The following is an 18,790-nucleotide window of genomic DNA, read 5'->3' as shown; positions in this document are numbered from 1 at the left end:
ACAACAAAACGAACGTGACGGTATAAAACGAAAGTGCAGACACAAGCAACCAACGTATAGACATAGACAATAACCCACAACCCACAATACAAAACATGCTACCTAAATATGGTTCCCAATCAGAGACAATGACTAACACCTGCCTCTGATTGAGAACCATATCAGGCCAAACAAGAAACSCCACATAGAAACAGACAACATAGACTATACCCACCCAACTCACGTCCTGACCAACTAAATAAAGACTAAACAAAGGAAARTAAGGTCAGAAGCGTGACACATATTTTGCAAGCCGTGTAAAAGTGAGAGAACAAAGGTGTCAAAACCAAGGCATTGTCTGCAGGTGTTGTGAACAGCAGATGTGTTTGTAAAAACCACAAGAGAAACCTCACAGCAAAAGCAGAGCCATCTCAGCCCCCTTACCTCTCCTACTGAACACTCATAAAATGTGCCTTCTTCCATGGACTCAGTGAGTTGAGATGGAGAGATTCAGCAGAATCATACGTTTTGGGGGACCACTGCTGCAAACCATCCTCTTGATTGCCTCTGTTTGGAAATTAGCAGGTAAGGGTAGTTAACTTCCATATCTATCTTTCAACCTGTGCCTGGCTGTGTCATGTTGTGCCACTCTAAAGCGCTGTGCTGTATCTATTGTGACACATTGCGATGATGATGATGTCTTCTTCTCTCAGCTTGCTCTGAGGTTACAATCGTGGGGGGACATGAGGTCAAGCCTCACTCCAGGCCGTGGATGGTGTCCCTTCAGGTCAAGAACAATCACATATGTGGGGGCACTCTGATCCGAGACCAGTGGGTTCTGACGGCAGCTCACTGTAAGGGGTAGGTTAATTGGCTGATAACTTGGATTTAACACCATGTTAATATCTCAATTACTGAGTTCAGGCAAAGACACCATATTTATTTTTTATTTATAACGTTTATTTGGCAGGGACAATGTACAACAAACATAAGTCTCAGAGTATGATGAACAGGCAGGTGAACATATAAACATGAAAACATTATGTACAAACAGACATTTAAAACCATTGAAAAGGACATACAGACATGTACATACACCATGCTTAGAAAATAAGTGCATTTTTGCTTTTACCTCATTTGCATGTGGTTAAAGTATTTGGAAATGTCAGTTCAGAGGAAATTATGTAATGTGAACAAGAAAAACGTGGTCTTGAATTGCAGTGTCTTTGGTGAGTCTAAGAAATTCGTGGAAGCCGTCCTTGGAGCTCACTCTCTGACAAGCAGCAAAAACACACAGCGGGTAGCCATTGAGGAGTACTATGTACCTGGGACCTACAGTGACAGAACCAAGGAAGATGACATCATGTTAATCAAGGTGAATTTATCGCAGCAAAAGCATTCACTCTGGGGCGCTGTGCCTCATTAGTTGGTAAAACGGGATCAATAGTGATATAGTTGGTTGTTGTCCTGGATATACAGTTGAAGTCGGAAGTTTTCATACACCTTAAACTGAGTTTAAACGTATTTGTCTTTCACAACTCCTGACATTTAATCCTAGTAAAAATTCCCTGTCTTAGGTCAGTTAGGATCACCACTTTATTTTAAGAATGTGAAATGTCAGAATAATAGTAGAGAGAATGATTTATTTCAGCTTTTATTTCTTTCATCACATTCCCAGTGGGTCAGAAGTTTACATACACTCAATTAGTATTGGCGGCGCTGGACAGACGGGCAGCTCAGGTGGCGCTGGACAGACGGGTAGCTCAGGCGGCGCTGGACAGACGCGCAGCTCAGGCGGCGCTGGACAGACGGGCAGCTCAGGCTTGCCGAGGTGCACTGTAGGCCTGGTACGTGGTGCCGGAACTGGTGGTACCGGGCTGGGGACACGCACCTCAAGGCTAGTGCGGGGAGCAGGAACAGGACATACTGGACCCTGGAGGCGCACAGTAGGCCTGGTGCGTGGTGCCGGAACTGGTGGTACCGGACTGGGAACACGCACCTCAGGGCTAATGCGGGGAGAAGGAACAGGATGTACTGGGCTGTGGAGGCGTACTGGAGGTCTGGTGCGTGGTGTTGGCACTGGTGGTACTGGATAGACCGGACCGTGAAGACGCACTGGAGGTCTCGAGCTAATGGCCTGCACAACCCCTGTCCTGGCTGGATGGTAACTCTAGCTCGGCACGTGCGGGGCGCAGGCACAGGATGCACTGGGCTGTGCAGACATACGGGAGACACAGTGCGCAACGCCGGCGCAGGATATCCTGGCCCGAGGAGACCCACTGGCTGTCTGGAGAGCAGGGCTGGCACCATCTTCCCTGGCTGGAACCTCACCCTAGCTCGGCAGATGCGGGGAGCTGGGATGTAGCGCACCGGGCTAAGCACGCGTACTGGAGACACCGTGCGTTCTACCGCATAACACGGTGCCTGACCAGTACGACGCTCTCTCTTTCCATAGTAAGCACGGGGAGTTTGCGCAGGTCTCTTACCTGGCTTCGCCACACTCCCCGTGTGCCCCCCCAAGAAATGTTTGGGGCTGCCTCTCGGGCTTCCTACCGCGCCGCCGTGCTCGTTTCGCCAACTCCATTCTCCTGTATCCCTCCTCGCACTGCTTCAGCGAATCCCAGGCGGGCTCCGGCACTCTCCCTGGGTCGACCGCCCATCTGTCTATCTCTTCCCAAGTATTATAGTCCAGATTCTGCTCCCATGTCCAGAAATCCTGACATCGCTGCCTCTCCTGCTCCTGCCCGTTACCACGCTGCTTGGTCCTTGGTTGGTGGGTTATTCTGTCACGAACGTCGTAATCCTCCTCGTCTGAGGAGGAGTAAGGATCGGACCAAAGCGCAGCGTGGTTTGAATACATTCTTCTATTTAATAAAGAAGAAACGAAGAACACTTGACAAACTTACAAAACAACAAAACGAATGTGACGCTATAAAACGAAAGTGCAGACACAAGCAACCAACGTATAGACAATAACCCACAACCCACAATACAAAACATGCTACCTAAATATGGTTCCCAATCAGAGACAATGACTAACACCTGCCTCTGATTGAGAACCATATAGGCCAAACAGAGAACCCCATGCATAGAAAACAGACAACATAGACTATACCCACCCAACGTCCCTGACCAACTAAATAAAGACTAAACAAAGGAAAATAAGGTCAGAAGCGGTGACACATATTTTTGCAAGCCGTGTAAAATGAGAGAACAAAGTGTCAAAACCAAGGCATATGTCTGCAGGTGGTTGTGAACAGGCGATGTGTTTGTTAAAACACACAAGAGAAACCTCACAAGCAAAAGCAGAGCCATCTCAGCCCCCTTACCTCTCCTACTGAACCACTCTAAAATGTGGCCTTCTTCCATGGACTCATGAGTTGAGATGGAGAGATTCAGCAGAATCAATACGTTTGGGGAACCCCTGCTGCAACCATCCTCTTGATTGCCTCTGTTTGGAAATTAGCAGGTAAGGGGTAGTTAAGCCCTCCGACTTCAATCATCTTTCAACTGTGCCTGGCTGTGTCATGTTGTGCGCACTCTAAAGCGCTGTGGCTGATCTATGTGACACATTGCGATGATGATGATGTCTTCTTCTCTCAGCTTGCTCTGAGGTACAATTCGTTGTGGGGACATGGAGGTCAAGCCTCACTCCAAGGCCGGTGGATGGTGTCCCTTCAGTCAAGAACAATCACATATGTGGGGGCACTCTGATCCAGACACAGTGGGTTCGACGGCAGCTCACTGTAAGGGGTAGGTTAATTGGCTGATAACTTGGATTAACAGCCATGTTATATCTCAATTTACTGAGTTCAGGCAAGGACACCCATGAATTTATTTTTATTTATAACGTGTTATTTGGCAGCGGACAATGTCCACAACAAACATAAGTCTAGGAGTCCATGATGAACAGGCAGAGGTGAAACATATAAAACATAAAACATTATGTACAACAGACATTTAAAACGCATGAAAAGGACAATACAGACAATGTACAACACCATGCTTAGAAAATAAGTGCATTTTTGCTTTTACCTCATTTGCATGTGTTAAAGTATTTGGGAAATGTCAGTTCAGTAGGAATTATCGTAATGTGAACAAGAAAAACGTGGTCTTGAATTGCATGTCTTTGGTGAGTCTAAGAAATTCGCTGGAAGCCGTCCTTGGAGCTCACTCTCTGACAAGCAGCAAAAACACATCACAAGCGGTAGCCATTGAGGGAGTACTATGTACCTGGGACCTACAGTGACGAACCAAGGAGATGACATCATGTTAATCAAGGTTGATTAATCGCAGCAAAAGCATTCACTCTGGGGCGCTGTGCCTCATTAGTGTGGTAAAACGGGGATCCATTAGTGATATTAGTTGGTTGGTGTCCTTGGGATATACAGTTGAAGTCGAAGTTCATACACCTTAAACTGAGTTTAAACGTATTTGTCTTTTCCAACTCCCTGACATTTAACCTAGTAAAAATATCCTGTCTTAGGTCAGTTAGGAATCACCACTTTATTTTAGAATGTGAAATGTCAGAATAATAGTAGAGAGAATGATTTATTTTCAGGCTTTTATTTCTTTCGATCACATTCCCAGTGGCGTCAAGAAGTTTACATACACTCAATTAGTATTTGGTAGCATTGCCTTTAAAAATTGTTTAACCAGTAGGTCAAACGTTTCGGGTAGCCTTCCACAAGCTTCCGCACAATAAAGTTGGGTGAATTTTGGCCCATTCTCCTGACAGAGCTGGTGATAACGAAGTCAGGTTTGTAGGCCTCCTTGCGTGCACAGCTTTTCGTTCCTGGCCACAAATTTTCTATAGGAATTGAGGTCAGGGCTTTGTGATTGGCCACTCCAATTACCTTGACTTTGTTGTTCCTTAAAGCCATTTGTGTCACAACCCTTTGGAATTATGCTTGGGGTCATTGTCCATTTGGAAGACCCATTTTGCGACCAAGCTTTAACTTCCTGACTGATGTCTTGAGATGTTGCTTCAATATATCCACATAATTTTCCTACCTCATGATGCCATCTATTTTGTGAAGTGCACCAGTCCCTCCTGCAGCAAAGCACCCCCACAACATGATGCTGCCACCCCGTGCTTCACGGTTGGGATGGTGTGCTTCGGCTTGCAAGCCTCCCCTTTTTTCCTCCAAACATAAGATGGTCATTATGGCCAAGCAGTTCTATTTTTGCTTCATCAGACCAGAGGACATTTCTCCAAAAAGTACGATCTTTGTCCCCATGTGCAGTTGCAAACCGTAGTCTGGCTTTTTATGGCAGTTTTGGAGCAGTGGTTTCTTCCTTGCTGAGCGGCCTTTCAGTTTATGTCGATATAGGACTTGTTTTACTGTTGATATAGATACGTTTGTACCTGTTTCCTCCAGCATCTTCACAAGGTCCTTTGCTGTTGTTCTTGGAGTGATTTGCACTTTTCGCACCAAAGTACGTTCATCTCTAGGAGACAGAACACGTCTGTGGAATGTGGAATGACGGCTGCATGGTCCCATGGTGTTTATACTTGCGTACTATTGTTTGTACAGATGAATGTGGTACCTTCAGGCATTTGTAAATTGCTCTTAATGATGACCCAGACTTGTGGAGGTCTACAATCTTTTTTCTGAGGTCTTGGCTGATATCTTTTGATTTTCCTATGATGTCAAGCAAAGAGGCACTGAGTTTGAAGGTAATACATCCCCAGGTACACCTCCAATTGACTCAAATGATGTCAAAGTAGCCTATGAGAAGCTTCTAAAGTCATGACATCATTTTCTGGAATTTTCCAAGCTGTTGAAAGGGACAGTCAACTTAGTGTATGTAAACTTCTGACCCACTGGAATTGTGATACAGTGAATTATAAGTGAAATAATCTGTCTGTAAACAGTTGTTGGGAAAAATACTTGAGTCATGCACAAAGTAGATGTCCTAACCGACTTGCCAAAACGATAGTTTGTTAACAAGTAGGGGGTGTTTTGTTCTTACAGCTGAAGATGAAAGTCAAGGTAAACAGCAAGGCAGTGAAAGTGAAAGAGGTTTCAAAGTCTGGCAAAGACCTCCAGGTTGGCACACAGTGCCAGGTGACAGGATGGGGGGTGGTAAGTGCTACGGGTAGCATGCCGTCAGACACACTGCAGGGGGCAGAGGTGAACATACTGGACAGGAAGCTCTGTGACTGCTTCTACAACAGAAACCCTGTGATCACCCAGGACATGCTCTGTGCTAGCAACAGCAAAAGACAGGCAGATGCTTGCAAGGTACGGTTTGTGGGGGAACTGGTAGATCTAACTCCATTGATTACCATTTTGTTGCAACATACTGTGTGGGTATTTTTTCATGGGAATTTGTTGCATTAACCTTTGACCCAGTCAAATGCCATGAGCTCTAGTTACCTGGTCCAACCAACATCCATGTTAACCTGCATGAAAGGTCAAATGTTTGTTGACCTTTTCCAGGGGGATTCTGGTGGTCCGTTGGAGTGTAAGAAAGCCTTTGTAGGCTTGGTGTCTGGAGGACTGGGCTGTGGCAACCCCAAGAAGCCTGGAGTGTACACCCGGTTCTCCAAAAGACACCTGGATTGGATCCACAAGATCATCAAACATCAATCAAACACCACCAATGTTGGCATACTGTAAGGATGTAATGGGTCAGACCATAGATTTTTTGAACTAGAATCAATTACAGTCCAGCTCCTAGGTCCCTAAGGCTCATACAATACATGTGTTTATGTCATCACCCGTTTGCCTCTCTGTTTAAAATAAAGAGTAACTGCAACTGTTGTGGTGTTCACTTTTTCCTGACAGTTTTCTTTTTCCTTCTAGAGCAGTTGCAACCCGTCATTTATGTATTTCCTTTAGGGAGACCGGTTGTCTTTGCTGCGAACAGCTCTGTCAGGCACAGACACTAAACAGAAAACAAGATCCCACAAAACCCAAAAGGAAAATGACAACTTATATATGATCCCCAATCAGAGACAACGATAGACAGCTGCCTCTGATTGGGAACCACACAAAGAAATAGAAAACATAGACTTTCCCACCCGAGTCACTCCCTGACCTAACCAAACATAGAGAATAATAAGGATCTCTAAGGTCAGGGCGTGACACCCCCTTTATTTATCTTATGGTTCTGACTTGATGTACAGGGAGAATGCTGTAAGAATGGCCCATGTTCTGAATTCTGTCAATGTACATTTCAAAAAGTGCTGAACAAATAGTTATATTGACTACGCTTGTCCTAGCTCGCTCATTAATGTCTTAATCGAAATTACGGATGGCCTCTTATCGTCCTCTTATGCCATAGTTTGTACATCTCAATTGTGAGTAGAAAAAATATTTGTTTAAGCAAGTCAGCCATATCAGCTATGTTTTTTTTAAAGGTAGTAAATGAGGCTGAATTAACTGTTTCACTGCCAGACAAGGCTCTGCTGATAGCCAGGTGTTGCAGTGGTATGGTGTTGGGACTCTGCTGTTGGGACTCTGCTGTTGGGCCTTATGTAGGCCCTAAAAGTTTATGGGCACAGTTTGTTACCGTTATAGTGCAATTCATGTGTTGTTTAGTGTTGTGTTGTGTTGTGTAGTGGCTTTGCTGGCATTCATCCCCCCCCCACCCCCAAAATGTGTTTGCCCCAACAAGATTTACATGCTAAAATCGCCACTGTTCTAGAGGATGCATGTTTCACTGAAAAATTGTGTGGGGCTTTTCAATGCATTCTCAAGCTGAGCTAAACATTAAGTTTTGGATGCCCTCTGTTGAAACCATGTAAATGCTTTGGTAAGTGCAGCACAGCACACATTTACATTATACAAATATGTAAAGAGTCACAGGGCAAGAATGAACTGCAAAGATCACAGCAAAGACAAGCACAATAACAACTATTCACTTTTGTGTTGTCTGCTAAATATATTTCATTATGCAGTAAAACAGATCATGTCACTTAGTAATTTACAAAATCAAAAAAACAAGCAAAGCCACCCTGCTGAGTTCAAGCGGATAGCTTGAGGGACAACTTTTTTTCAACAACAACACATCTCATTGGCTACCATTATTTCTAAAACTAATATAGAGATGTTCTTGATTTTAAAATACTATAACACTGACATCAGACTAATGATGGATGAAGAGGATTACAATGTTAATGAGAGGAGGGACTCATGGGAGCAGAAGTATCTTTGCTGGAGGATTGCAACTTTCAGTACCAATCTTATGCCCCAAAAACCTGGGGAAATTGGGAAAAATATCAAGATAAAAATATAGGGAATTTAATACCCTTTTTAGAGCTCACTGCTGTGCTGTCATRAGATCGTTTTCTGTGGATGTGTCATGTCAAAGTAAAACGCTTCAATCAATGTAAGTGCAAGAAACACATAGCATGTCTGACAGTTGATTCAATCAGAGAGTAGAAGCCTAATTGTRAGTTCAACTTCAGCCCACTATGACTGAGCCAAGCAATCTCATCTCTGAGCCAAGGGAGACCAGAGAGTGGCAATCTAATAGCCAGGCCCTCCTTCTATGTTCACAATGGTTATATATCTCCAGAGCAGAGCATCTTGCACTTTACGTCTCACAGGCATCAGCGCCATACTGATGAACGAGAGTAGAGAGGGAATTACAGAGCATTACCACCATCTACTGGACAAAAGTATTTAAGAAAGTGCCTCACACGGTGTATCACACAACTGTAGTATTGATGCAATCTCAGGGTGAGTATTAGTTTAAATTAATGGCATATTTTATGGACGATTCTGAGTGAGGAATGCCAGACCTGACAAGAAAAAGGTGCATAGAAGGTAAGTTTTGGTGCAGAAATGTCCCATCTCTGTTAACAGTTTTAGTTAAAGAAATAGGGAAAAATAAGTAGATCTATACACATCAATCCCTTTTGTGCTCATGACCTCATTAATCCAGACAGTTTTTCCACAAAACCCTCAGTGGAGGATATTTCACTACCGTTACATCATGATTGAGACATATAAGTGATACTCCTCCGGTAGTCTTCACAGTAGAGTTGGCTCAATTTCCAACATGCTGAAACAAAATTGGGGTTAGGTAGGGACTGGGATAGGCTGTTCTTCAGTCCTGGTCGTGGGGACCCATAGGAAGTGTTCCAACACAGTATTAACATTACAGTTGACATAGGCCTGCTGTAAATATACAACATAACCAKGCCGGTGAAAGCCTATGGCAACGTGGATTAGTATTTGGACAGCCGTAGACTACCACTGCTTAAGGCAGCTTTTGTTGTTTCATTAATCCAGCCAAATGTCTTTGTAACATGGATTCATGGATGATTCAAAATTCAAAAAGTATGGTTTCTAAATGTTTGTGATTGTAATAAACCATGCTGCTGAGGAGAAGAGACCTATCATATCACAGTTGTTTACGTGGGATATAGACAGAGCATCAAAGCAGACATAGCCAACCATATCAGAAGTAAAAAAGATGTGCATTGGTGGGGAAAGCAGACAAATATACAGAACTGCACAACACTGACTGCCCGGCCAACTTACTACACAGTCTATTTGGAGTTCATACAGACAGGAGTGTTGCTATTTTTGCGCTCTATCACGGGGCGCAGCCTTCAAGAGAGTGCAGAAATTGAATCTGCAGGAGTGATGGGTCGTTCGCGAACGAGTCGGCTCTAAGAGCCGGCTCTTGTAGGTGAACGTCGGAAGCCGGCTTGCATATCAGAAAAGCCGAAACGTTAAAAAAATATTAAAAATTAAGATATGAATAATTGAAAGATTTAAATGAATAGAATTAACTAATTCAAAGAACGAAAAAATAAATAAAAATAATCAAATAAATGCTCAAGCACACACACATTCGTTCTGACTGTCTGCTCAGACTAACAGCCTCACCTGTTGTTCCTGTCATCAGACACGCAGTGTCAACCAATGAACCAAAGATGCATGAGGGAGGGCCGAGCCAAGTCACTCACAGTCACACACTTAGCAGCCGAGGAGAGAGAGGAAGGACAGCTGTGAAAACAACAGCTGGAAAATTAGTTGGAAGCACAGTAGCATTTAGATGCATTTTAATAATSTWGACAATGTTAGAGCACAGTAGAATTTGCCAAAACAAAATCTCATATAAAGCCGGTTCTACACACAACCTACACCGGCATATGCGAACTGTGCACCCAACTGTGAAGCTACCTGTAGCGGAGCTTCGAGAAACTAGCGGGCCTGCTAGTGATAGTGGTGGAGCCAGCACCTCCACACGTGGAGATGTATCCACTCAGTCAAGTAGGCCTACTCCACGACCCACAGCAACGCAGTCTTCTATGAACCAGTTTATGCCAAAGTCTATGTCTGTAGCAAAACAAGGCCAAATTGATATTGCATTTGCTAAAATGATTGCCACCGATTTCCAGCCATTTTCAATCATGGAGCACAAAGGTTTTAGAAATTATAGCAATAGTCTAAATCCAATGTACACAATTGCATGCAGGAACACCCTTTCAAAATCACTTATTCCACAACTGTATGAGAGCACACAGGCTTCAGTGCGGGAAAGAGTCCATAAAGCTACTGCAGTTTGCCTTACCACTGACTGCTGGACATCAAGGGTAACCACTTCTTACATGTCGGTTACATGTCACTTCATCGAAGATTTTTCAATGTCTAGCTGTCTTCTGGACTGCTATGAGTTCAGCGACAGACACACCACAGAGAACTTGGCAGAGGAACTGTTGAGAGTGGCCAGAGAATGGCAAGTAGATGGAAAAATGGTCTGTTAAGTTAGCGACGATGCAGCTAACATAACCAAAGCCATGAAAATTTGAATGCCATATCTTTCCCACACAATCAACCTGATTGTAAGAGATGCTCTGAAGGTGATGGAGCCCACTGTGGACAAAGTGAAAGCAACTGTGGAATACTTCCACAGGAGCATAGTAGGTGCTGAAAAACTAAAGTCTACACAATGCCAGATGGGGATGCCTAAGCTGAGGCCTAAACAAGACTGCACTACAAGGTGGAATTCAACATTTTATATGTTGAAGTGGTTTCTTGAGTCAAAGGATGCCATCATCTTTACCCTGGCCATTGTCAATGCACCTGTTGATGCTCTGACCCAAGAAGAATGGGAGGTGGTGGAGGGGGTGTGCAGAGTCCTGGAACCCTTTGAGCAGGTTACTGTGGAGATCAGTGGAGAGAGGTACAGTAAGAAGTTATTACTACATCATTATTTAATCCAGTATTATATATATAAATGAGCAGTAGATGAGAATGTAGTATCAGTAGACAAAACATGAACAAAATGATACTCCTGTGTAAGGGTCTGCAGCTAATCACAGCCAGCTGCCAGAGAGAAGCAAATGTAACCACAGGACATGTGACAGAGTTGATGGACACCCTATGTTCATCAATGGACAGAAAGTTCCACAGAATGGAATATAATCATGTGTTATCAGAAACCGCTGCACTTGACCCCAGGTTTAAGAAGTTAGCCTTCAGTGATGCCAGAGCGATTGATGAGGCTCTTCGTAGAATAACCTCAGCAGCAGGGAGGAACAGCCCCAGCAGTCAGCTGGCTCAGGCACCAGGGCAACAGGAAGAAGAGGGATCAGATGGAGCAGAAGCACCAGCAGTAGTGCCACATATGTCTGCTGTTTGGATGCTGTTTGACGAGAGAGCAACTGGGAATGCAGCACGAAGGAATCCCTCAGCAGATGTCATAATGGAGGTCCGGTCCTATTTGGAGGAGCCCCTCCAATGAGCTGCAGATCCTCTGAGCTGGTGGAAGAACAAGGCCTCTGTCTACCCACGGCTTACTAAAGTCATGACAGGGAGACTGCACAGTGGCCACATCCGTTCCCTCTGAGACGGTCTTCTCGAAAACGGGACAAATAATTACTGAGAGAAGAAACCGCATCAGCCCCTCGAAAGTGAGGCGGCTTGCATTTCTGAATGCAAATCTCTTATAAAAGCAAAATATGGTCAGCATTGCTGTGTGCTGCTGGTTATAACATGGCAATAAAGAAGAGAGAGAAAAGAGGGACCAGTTTAATGTTTTAAGTGGGATGCTGCAGTTTTGCACATTGTAATTTATTTTTCTTTGATATGTTGCAATATTCTATTATTATGTTGTTCAGATTGTATTCGTTTTGAATAGTTACATTTATATGCACTTTGTTTATATACATTAAAAAAGTTATACTTTAAATGCACATGTGTAATAGCATCCTTCTTTTTTACATTTATTTCAATTTGTGGGATGCTGCAGTTTTGCACATTGTTATTTATTCTTTCTTTGATATGGTGCAATATTCTATTATGCTGTTCAGATTGTATTCGTTTTGAATGGTTAGATTTATATGCACTTTGTTTATATACATTAAAAAGTTAGACTTTAAATGCAAATGTTTAATAGTATTCTTTTTCATAACAAACCAATGCATTTTTAAATACATTGTGGTTAAGGTAGAGTATGATTTCATTTAATAATTTAATTTGAATTGTTTTAACACCAATCATAGGCAAACTATCGCAAACTGTTTGACTTGAAAAAATACAAAACATATTTTTTTAAAGAGCCGTTTGGGAGGCAAAAGAGCCGKCTCTTTTGGGTGAGCTGAGTTGAACGAACCGGCTCACTTAAAAGAGCCGGAATGCCCATCACTAATCTGCAGAAATGTAGTGTGATTTTGTGTAGACGCTTTTCTTGTCTACAGTGGTAGAGATGTGTGATCGCCCCGATGTCGGTGTTGTAAACAGTTTTTACTCCTGTAATTGCAATAAAAGCAAGACTATAATTGAATTGCGCATTTATTGTACGAAATGTTTATTCATGAATGGGAATATGCAGAAGAGTTTGGTCACGAGGGAAGAATGACGTCACCTTTTCAACCCGTTGAACAATCAGAGAGCTCCCGGGCAAGCGACAGGGACTTGAATAGCCSAACTTTTAATGTATTCTGCCTGAACCTAGCCAGCATAGCCTATCTTGGTGGTCTATTTGTTCATATTAGCCACTCCTTTTCTATGTGTCGATGCTATTTGAATAGATTTCTACCGACTGACAATTTAGTCAACTCTGCATTGAACAGGTTTTGTAGTCTATCAAGAGCAGGCTATTCCTCTGTGAGTCCAACTTTTATAGGGTAAGTGTCCAGTGTTCATATTTACAAAGTTGATGCTAGACTGAATTGTTAGCTCGCTAGCTGTTCGTATCGTTCGCTAACGAGCAAGTTTGGTTGAATGATACAAATGTATCGGATAAAAAAATCTAAAACCTTGCCGTTGAACATTGTGCACATTGTGTAGCCATTATATTCAGTAATCTATTGCTACTGTAGACACCTCAAAATCACGTCCAACGTGCCATGGGACTCGAGCGCTCGCTTGATACTTTGTAGCAGCCAAAAACTTCAGTCCCATGAGTTTGTTTTCATTCATTAGTGCTGGATAGGCTATGGCGCCTTTAGAATAATGAGCAGAGGGCAAGACACGTTTCTATTGCAAATTGTTAATATTACCCAGTTACATAATATTAATACTAATAAGGGCTAATTCTCAAATAAGTTATCATGTAATTACATTACATTTTCACGTTTTATTAAATGCCTCGCCCTGTTGCACTTTAAATACTATTTAGAGTTCGTTTTTTCAGCAGTTAGGCTTATTAAAAGTTTAAGATGTGTAACTATGCATTTTTTTGTTTTGTTTCAGAGACTCTCCTGGACAAGTGGGAAAACTGTATGGACCAGGCTTAACATGAAGAGCCTTAAAGCAAAGTTTAGGAAGAGCGACGTAAGAACATGTATCACTTGTCAGTGGGGTTGGGTGGTGGTGGTATGTTATTGCCTGACAGAATGTTTTCATTCATCCATTCATCCGTATGGCTCTGTGACTGTCATAGCAATGAAGCCCTCAGCCGTAAAGCTATTTCAATAACAGCCTCCATAGGTAGTTTCTCCATAGTTGTGACTGAATCATTTGGGTGTGAGTTTTCCAGGCAGGGAGTATTCTAAAGATCCTACAGGAAGTGAGTAGCTTCCACTGAGTATGACTCATCGGTCGTCACGGTGACCTGTATCAGACAGCATTAGTGCCAGAGTGTGGCCATGAAGGGGGGCGATTTAGAGACTTTAAATTGGCTACCTCCGTCATCTCGGAGGAGTACGTACCTAATCAGGAAGCTGGGGAGAAGTCCAAAAGTCAGGGAGTAGAACACTCAAGTTTGGGTTTTCATAAATCAATTTACATTTCAGAACCGTTCCTATGTTATTGACAGGCAGAGATTTTAGATGCAGAATACCTTCACTGAAATATGTAGGAGTTGATGATTCCTCCTGTGTCACTGGAATACTAAGAGTTGCCAAGAGGCCCAAAAACTGTTTCAGGGTGGGATTATCTGTGGGAAAAGTACTCTGTTTAGCACTAGTCGTGCGCCTTAAATCATAGGACATACATGGAAGGTATATTTTCTTGCATAATGTAAAATCTGATGGGAGATTATTAACCCAGATACCTATATTAGCTTGTAATTATAAAAGTGTGAGGCTAAATGCAAATATTAATGCCACAGATAATGGAGTCGTGGATCTGATGCTTTTGTGTTGCAACATAGCCATTGCTTATTGCTGATGAATGTAGTTTAACAGTGGGAGTTGCAACCCGTGGGTGTTTTTCACATTAGGTTGCTTAGGAACAGTCTGTATCTCTGTAACCATCTACTTCACACCCACATAATCACTTCTCCCACTTTTTTGCTATTAAAAATTCCTCTTCTGTCCTCAAGATTGGCTACAGTTCACTCTTTCCACTGGTTGCCTTAGTGTTAGTAGATCGAAAAGGACCTAAACTGTGACCCGGTTCTCTACTCTCATCCTCACAAGAAACACATCGTTCATTGGTGGTCATGGTAGAGTCTTGGACTGAATACATTCAAAACAAATGTTCAAAACTGCTCACTCAGGGGRAAAAAACCCATCAGAACCAGCTGTAGACTTGCCTTCTTTATTAACGGATATATTATATTTTTGTTGAACTCTGGTTTAGCATACAATTGATCCCATCTTATGAATGTAACATGCCACTACTAGTTTTAAGAAGAGGCTCATGAGAGGTTCTCAAGTTGAGCTATCGGCCTATACATATTCCATGTGGCGTTTAGATGGACAGCCTAAGTCAATACCAGAACCATGTGCCATTATGAGGCTTGCCTTTTCCTCTCATACAATCTGAGAAAACCCTCCTCATATGTCAGAGTAGTGGGATTACTGTGGATCAGCTAGCTCCACAGACCACATTCATTCTTCCCTCAGCCATACCAAGCTAATCAAGGGCAATAGAAAGAAAATATCCTCCTGATTCTATTTTAGGGCTGTGTGGTAGCCTGAGATTGCGGTGGAATTCATTCCAGAGCCAGACATTCATTCTTTTACAAAACAAGGAGACATGGAATGCCAGTATATAAATCGTTTTATGTAGTCAGCCATTTGCCAAATAGTCCTTTTAATGTAATTGCTATTTTATCCAAGGACTACGATAATGTTAACTGTCAAATCAATGCTAAATGTGTCTCTCGGGATTTTCTTCATCTACAATGATCTATTTGCAATAGGCATTCAAGTCAATCACTCTTACAACAGGGAACTCAGCTGAGAATGTTCAGGAATGGAGTGGAGTTGTCTACAGTGATTATTAGTGAAAAGTCTTGCCCAGCACTTCCAGCTATGTCATTATAGTTCATACATCCTAGTCTCAGATATCCTTCCCTCTGCACCTCCTCCCCTACTAGCCCAAGTGCATATTTTTCAGACTAGACAGTAATCCCCTATAGACCTGTCCTTACTTGACACCTTCATTGAGTCTAGTCATCTAGTATGTATGCAACTCTCTGTTACAGGTTAGCCTCTGTTGCTGCAACTGTGTCTTACTGGTTAGGCTAGACTGTGTTGCAATTGGCTCATACAGGTTAGACACTGTTCCGTTGACCTGATGCTGTTTTACAGAATGCAAGCGCCTTCACAACCCAATTTGGAACGGGATCATCTAGCAGGCCTGTATTGACAGGGCCAGGTGGTGTAAATGTGCTTTCCCAGCTTGGTATTAAACAGATTTAACGTTGCATGAAGGAAAATGTTATATCAAGTGAGCCATGTCTAAAAACAAGTTTCATTGGTTAAAAAAAGCAGCCATTGTAAACTATCGGCAGCAGGTGTCTTACAGTGTCTAGCTATACAAGGTGAAGAGGAGAAGAGCTGATTTTTTGTTGTTGTATGTGTCTGTGAATAATGTTACCGTTTTAGTCTAAGCCCATTTGGAGATAGCAACAAAAGTGAAAGCCTTGTTTTTTTTCTGTCCCAGTAAGTCTCTGTGGCTAATGGCCAAGCACATTCCCAGAAACCAGGTTATATCCAGTCTGCTCCCTCCCAGTCACCAATCAGAAATCCACAGCTGCAGTATCTAGACCACAGATCCAATCAGGAGAGAGCTTGAGACCTGGCCAAACTGCAGGTGACCAATCATAGAATCTGGCAGCGGCGCAGCATAGGGGAATGAGACTGGCTGGGCGCAGCGGGACAGGGAGGAGTCCAAGCCTCTGAAGTACTATGCTATTAGAGTCTTTGTAGATCCCTATTCCCAAGGTCTCTGTGGTTTACAGTAGCTACCTTCTGGTCTGGCCGAGTTACCATGAACAGTTTTGCACACACACACCTACACATTTCACAATATTCCTAATTTGAAATATTGGAGAAATATAGATATTGGGATGTGTACTCGAGGTCGTTCCAGTCATTATTGTGGTATATCTATTGAAAATACCCCCCGTCTGGCCGGTCACGAGAAGAGAAATTGTAAACAACACTGGAAGCTATTACAACCATGTGTGACCATGCTCATCTTGTTGTCATGTCAACATACTCCTTGTCCCTGCATTACCCTTCTCCCTCCCAGACAGACTCTAGCCTACTACCATACTTCTGCACTGGAGTTGATGTATTACCCTGCCCTGGCTGCCCAGAGGGATTAACAAAGGCTTGTCTCAACATACCGCCCCCTCCAATCCCCTCTAGCCTCCAGACTGTGTCTAATTCATGCGTGTGCTGGATTATGCATCCTCGAGTCACCAAACACGGCTGTCTGAATGATCTCAGCACAGAGCAGGCTACACGCACACTGTCTCTTGTCTCTGTCGTCTCACTGAAAGGCCTCTTATTGGGGGACAGTGACAGTAAACCGGTGTAGGAGGGCTTTAATCTGGGCTGCCTGGTGGGGTGTGTGGGTGGATAGATCCTGGAGGCTTGTCTGAGGGGGGTCTCAGAGACAGCCCAAACACTGACATGGAGTTGATTAAAACTAGCACCACGTGGTTTCGTTATCAGTTGTTTACAGAAGCAGAGACAAAGTAGTGGAACTTGGTCAATAACAGAAGGCTTGCCTCCCAGTAATTATAGGTTGAGCTGACTGTGACCCGGAGCATGGTATAGAATGGCTCTGTGGATGTTTAGAGCGCGGTGCTAATTCTGTCTGTGTTTGAACGCGACAATGAAAAAAAAAAAAAAAAGTGGTAATAAATCAAATGTTCCTGGGCTCGGGCTGGCGTCGGTTACATTATCGCCAGGAATGAGGTAATGATACAGTCCACTGATCACTGATAAAGGGAATGCCACTAAAGTAGTGGGAGAGAGAGAAACTTAAGTAGAGGAGAGTAGAGACGTAGAGGAAGGCCTCCCTTTAAAGTTAACTTGGAGCACGGAGTTTTGGGATTTAGCACATCTTGCATTACTGCATGCATGACGTGTGACCTGTATGACGTGTGACCTCTACCTTGTGTTCATTTGTTGTTCGCAGAACATTCCTCCTCTGGTCCATCTGATTCAGCTGGTACTTTGTTAGTTGCGCCTCCATAATGCACAGAGTGAGAAGAGGAAACTAAGTAATGAATGTGTTTCTGTGAGGGAGAGCTGTTTTTTCCACAATTTCTCAACAGGCATTCAGTGTTTCCGGAAATGGGGAGCTTTCCAAGTCGAATGTTGCTTATTTATTGAACAGGAAAGGCTATTTGTGTTCGTACTGGGCTTATTTTTACTGTATGCATCAAAAGCGACATTTAGGCCTCGGCTTGGGGACGTAACTGAAAGGGAACTCCTGCACAATAATAAACCTTGTGCTTACCCCGCCGACTGCAATGGTTCAGAAAACCAGCATCTTCGCCAAGATCACATGTGAGGGAAAACATCATGTTCTTCCTCTCAAACCCATAGCAGGATACATATGCTTTCCAACAACAGTGCTTTGTCTGTACCCCAGACTTGGCTACTCATCACCTTTTACAAGATGAAAAACAGTGAAGGTAATTTGGCCAAGCTCAGTCTGCACTGCGGGGATGGGGAAGCCAGAGGATGGACTGAGAGACTTGAAGCAAAAGAAAATGTGGAAATTATAATTTCTTCCCTCTGTTTATATAGCAGTAATTGATGCTATGGCAATATACAGTAGAGTATTTTTTGCATGGTGTCTACACAATGGATTCCTAGCTATAATTGCTAGTCTAAATAGGCTATAAAGTTAATTTGACTAAATGTGGGGGTGTGCATTCATATACGTTTAGAGGTTTAATACCATGAGGTAATACTGTACATGAGAAAATGTACTATTTTGTATGAAAACAGAATGAGACTACTGCTATGTCTGAGAGTGGAACTCTCTGCTATGTCTGAGAGTGGAACTCTATGTCTGAGAGTGGAACTCTCAGACATAGGAACTGTCTGAAACCTACCATATGTTATTTGTTTAACTCTGATTTTTCTGTGGTCTCCAATCCCTTATTTTGTTTGGAGTTTCAAAGTCATGTATACTGCTCGAGC

At 43.0% G+C, this 18,790-nt stretch overlaps 2 protein-coding genes across 4 annotated transcripts in view; both read left to right on the top strand.

Moving 5' to 3' along the window:
* The first annotated feature begins 386 nt into the window (after nucleotides 1-386).
* gzma (granzyme A) lies at nucleotides 387-6,749 on the top strand. The gene is made up of 5 exons (XM_023983196.2): nucleotides 387-564; nucleotides 693-840; nucleotides 1,201-1,354; nucleotides 5,958-6,227; nucleotides 6,426-6,749. Exons 1-5 carry the CDS (start codon nucleotides 480-482, stop codon nucleotides 6,603-6,605), a joined length of 837 nt encoding a protein of 278 aa, XP_023838964.1. The 5' UTR covers nucleotides 387-479; the 3' UTR covers nucleotides 6,606-6,749.
* Nucleotides 6,750-12,821: 6,072 nt separating this feature from the next.
* rai14 (retinoic acid induced 14) overlaps nucleotides 12,822-18,790 on the top strand; it is a 43,535-nt gene continuing 37,566 nt past the window's right edge. For all 3 annotated transcript variants that reach the window (XM_023983626.2, XM_023983625.2, XM_070441169.1), the window contains exons 1-2: nucleotides 12,822-13,075; nucleotides 13,644-13,724. In XM_023983626.2, the coding sequence (XP_023839394.1) occupies nucleotides 13,689-13,724 (36 nt within the window). In that variant the 5' untranslated portion in view covers nucleotides 12,822-13,075; nucleotides 13,644-13,688. The remainder of the gene's footprint in view (nucleotides 13,076-13,643; nucleotides 13,725-18,790) is intronic.

Source organism: Salvelinus sp. IW2-2015, linkage group LG4q.1:29, assembly GCF_002910315.2.
Source record: "Salvelinus sp. IW2-2015 linkage group LG4q.1:29, ASM291031v2, whole genome shotgun sequence".
Taxonomy (NCBI): domain Eukaryota; kingdom Metazoa; phylum Chordata; class Actinopteri; order Salmoniformes; family Salmonidae; genus Salvelinus; species Salvelinus sp. IW2-2015.
The sequence above is the reverse complement of the archived record's forward strand: the minus strand, read 5'-3'. Positions and strand labels throughout refer to the sequence as shown.

What these genes read in the sequence shown, in the direction of transcription:
- gzma (XM_023983196.2), top strand. Translation starts at nt 480, where the DNA reads ATGGAGAGATTCAGCAGAATCATACGTTTTGGGGGACCACTGCTGCAA. An exon ending in CTCTGTTTGGAAATTAGCAG is followed by an intron (nt 565 to 692) that starts GTAAGGGTAGTT and finishes TTCTTCTCTCAG; the next exon opens with CTTGCTCTGAGGTTACAATC. An exon ending in GACAGGCAGATGCTTGCAAG is followed by an intron (nt 6,228 to 6,425) that starts GTACGGTTTGTG and finishes GACCTTTTCCAG; the next exon opens with GGGGATTCTGGTGGTCCGTT.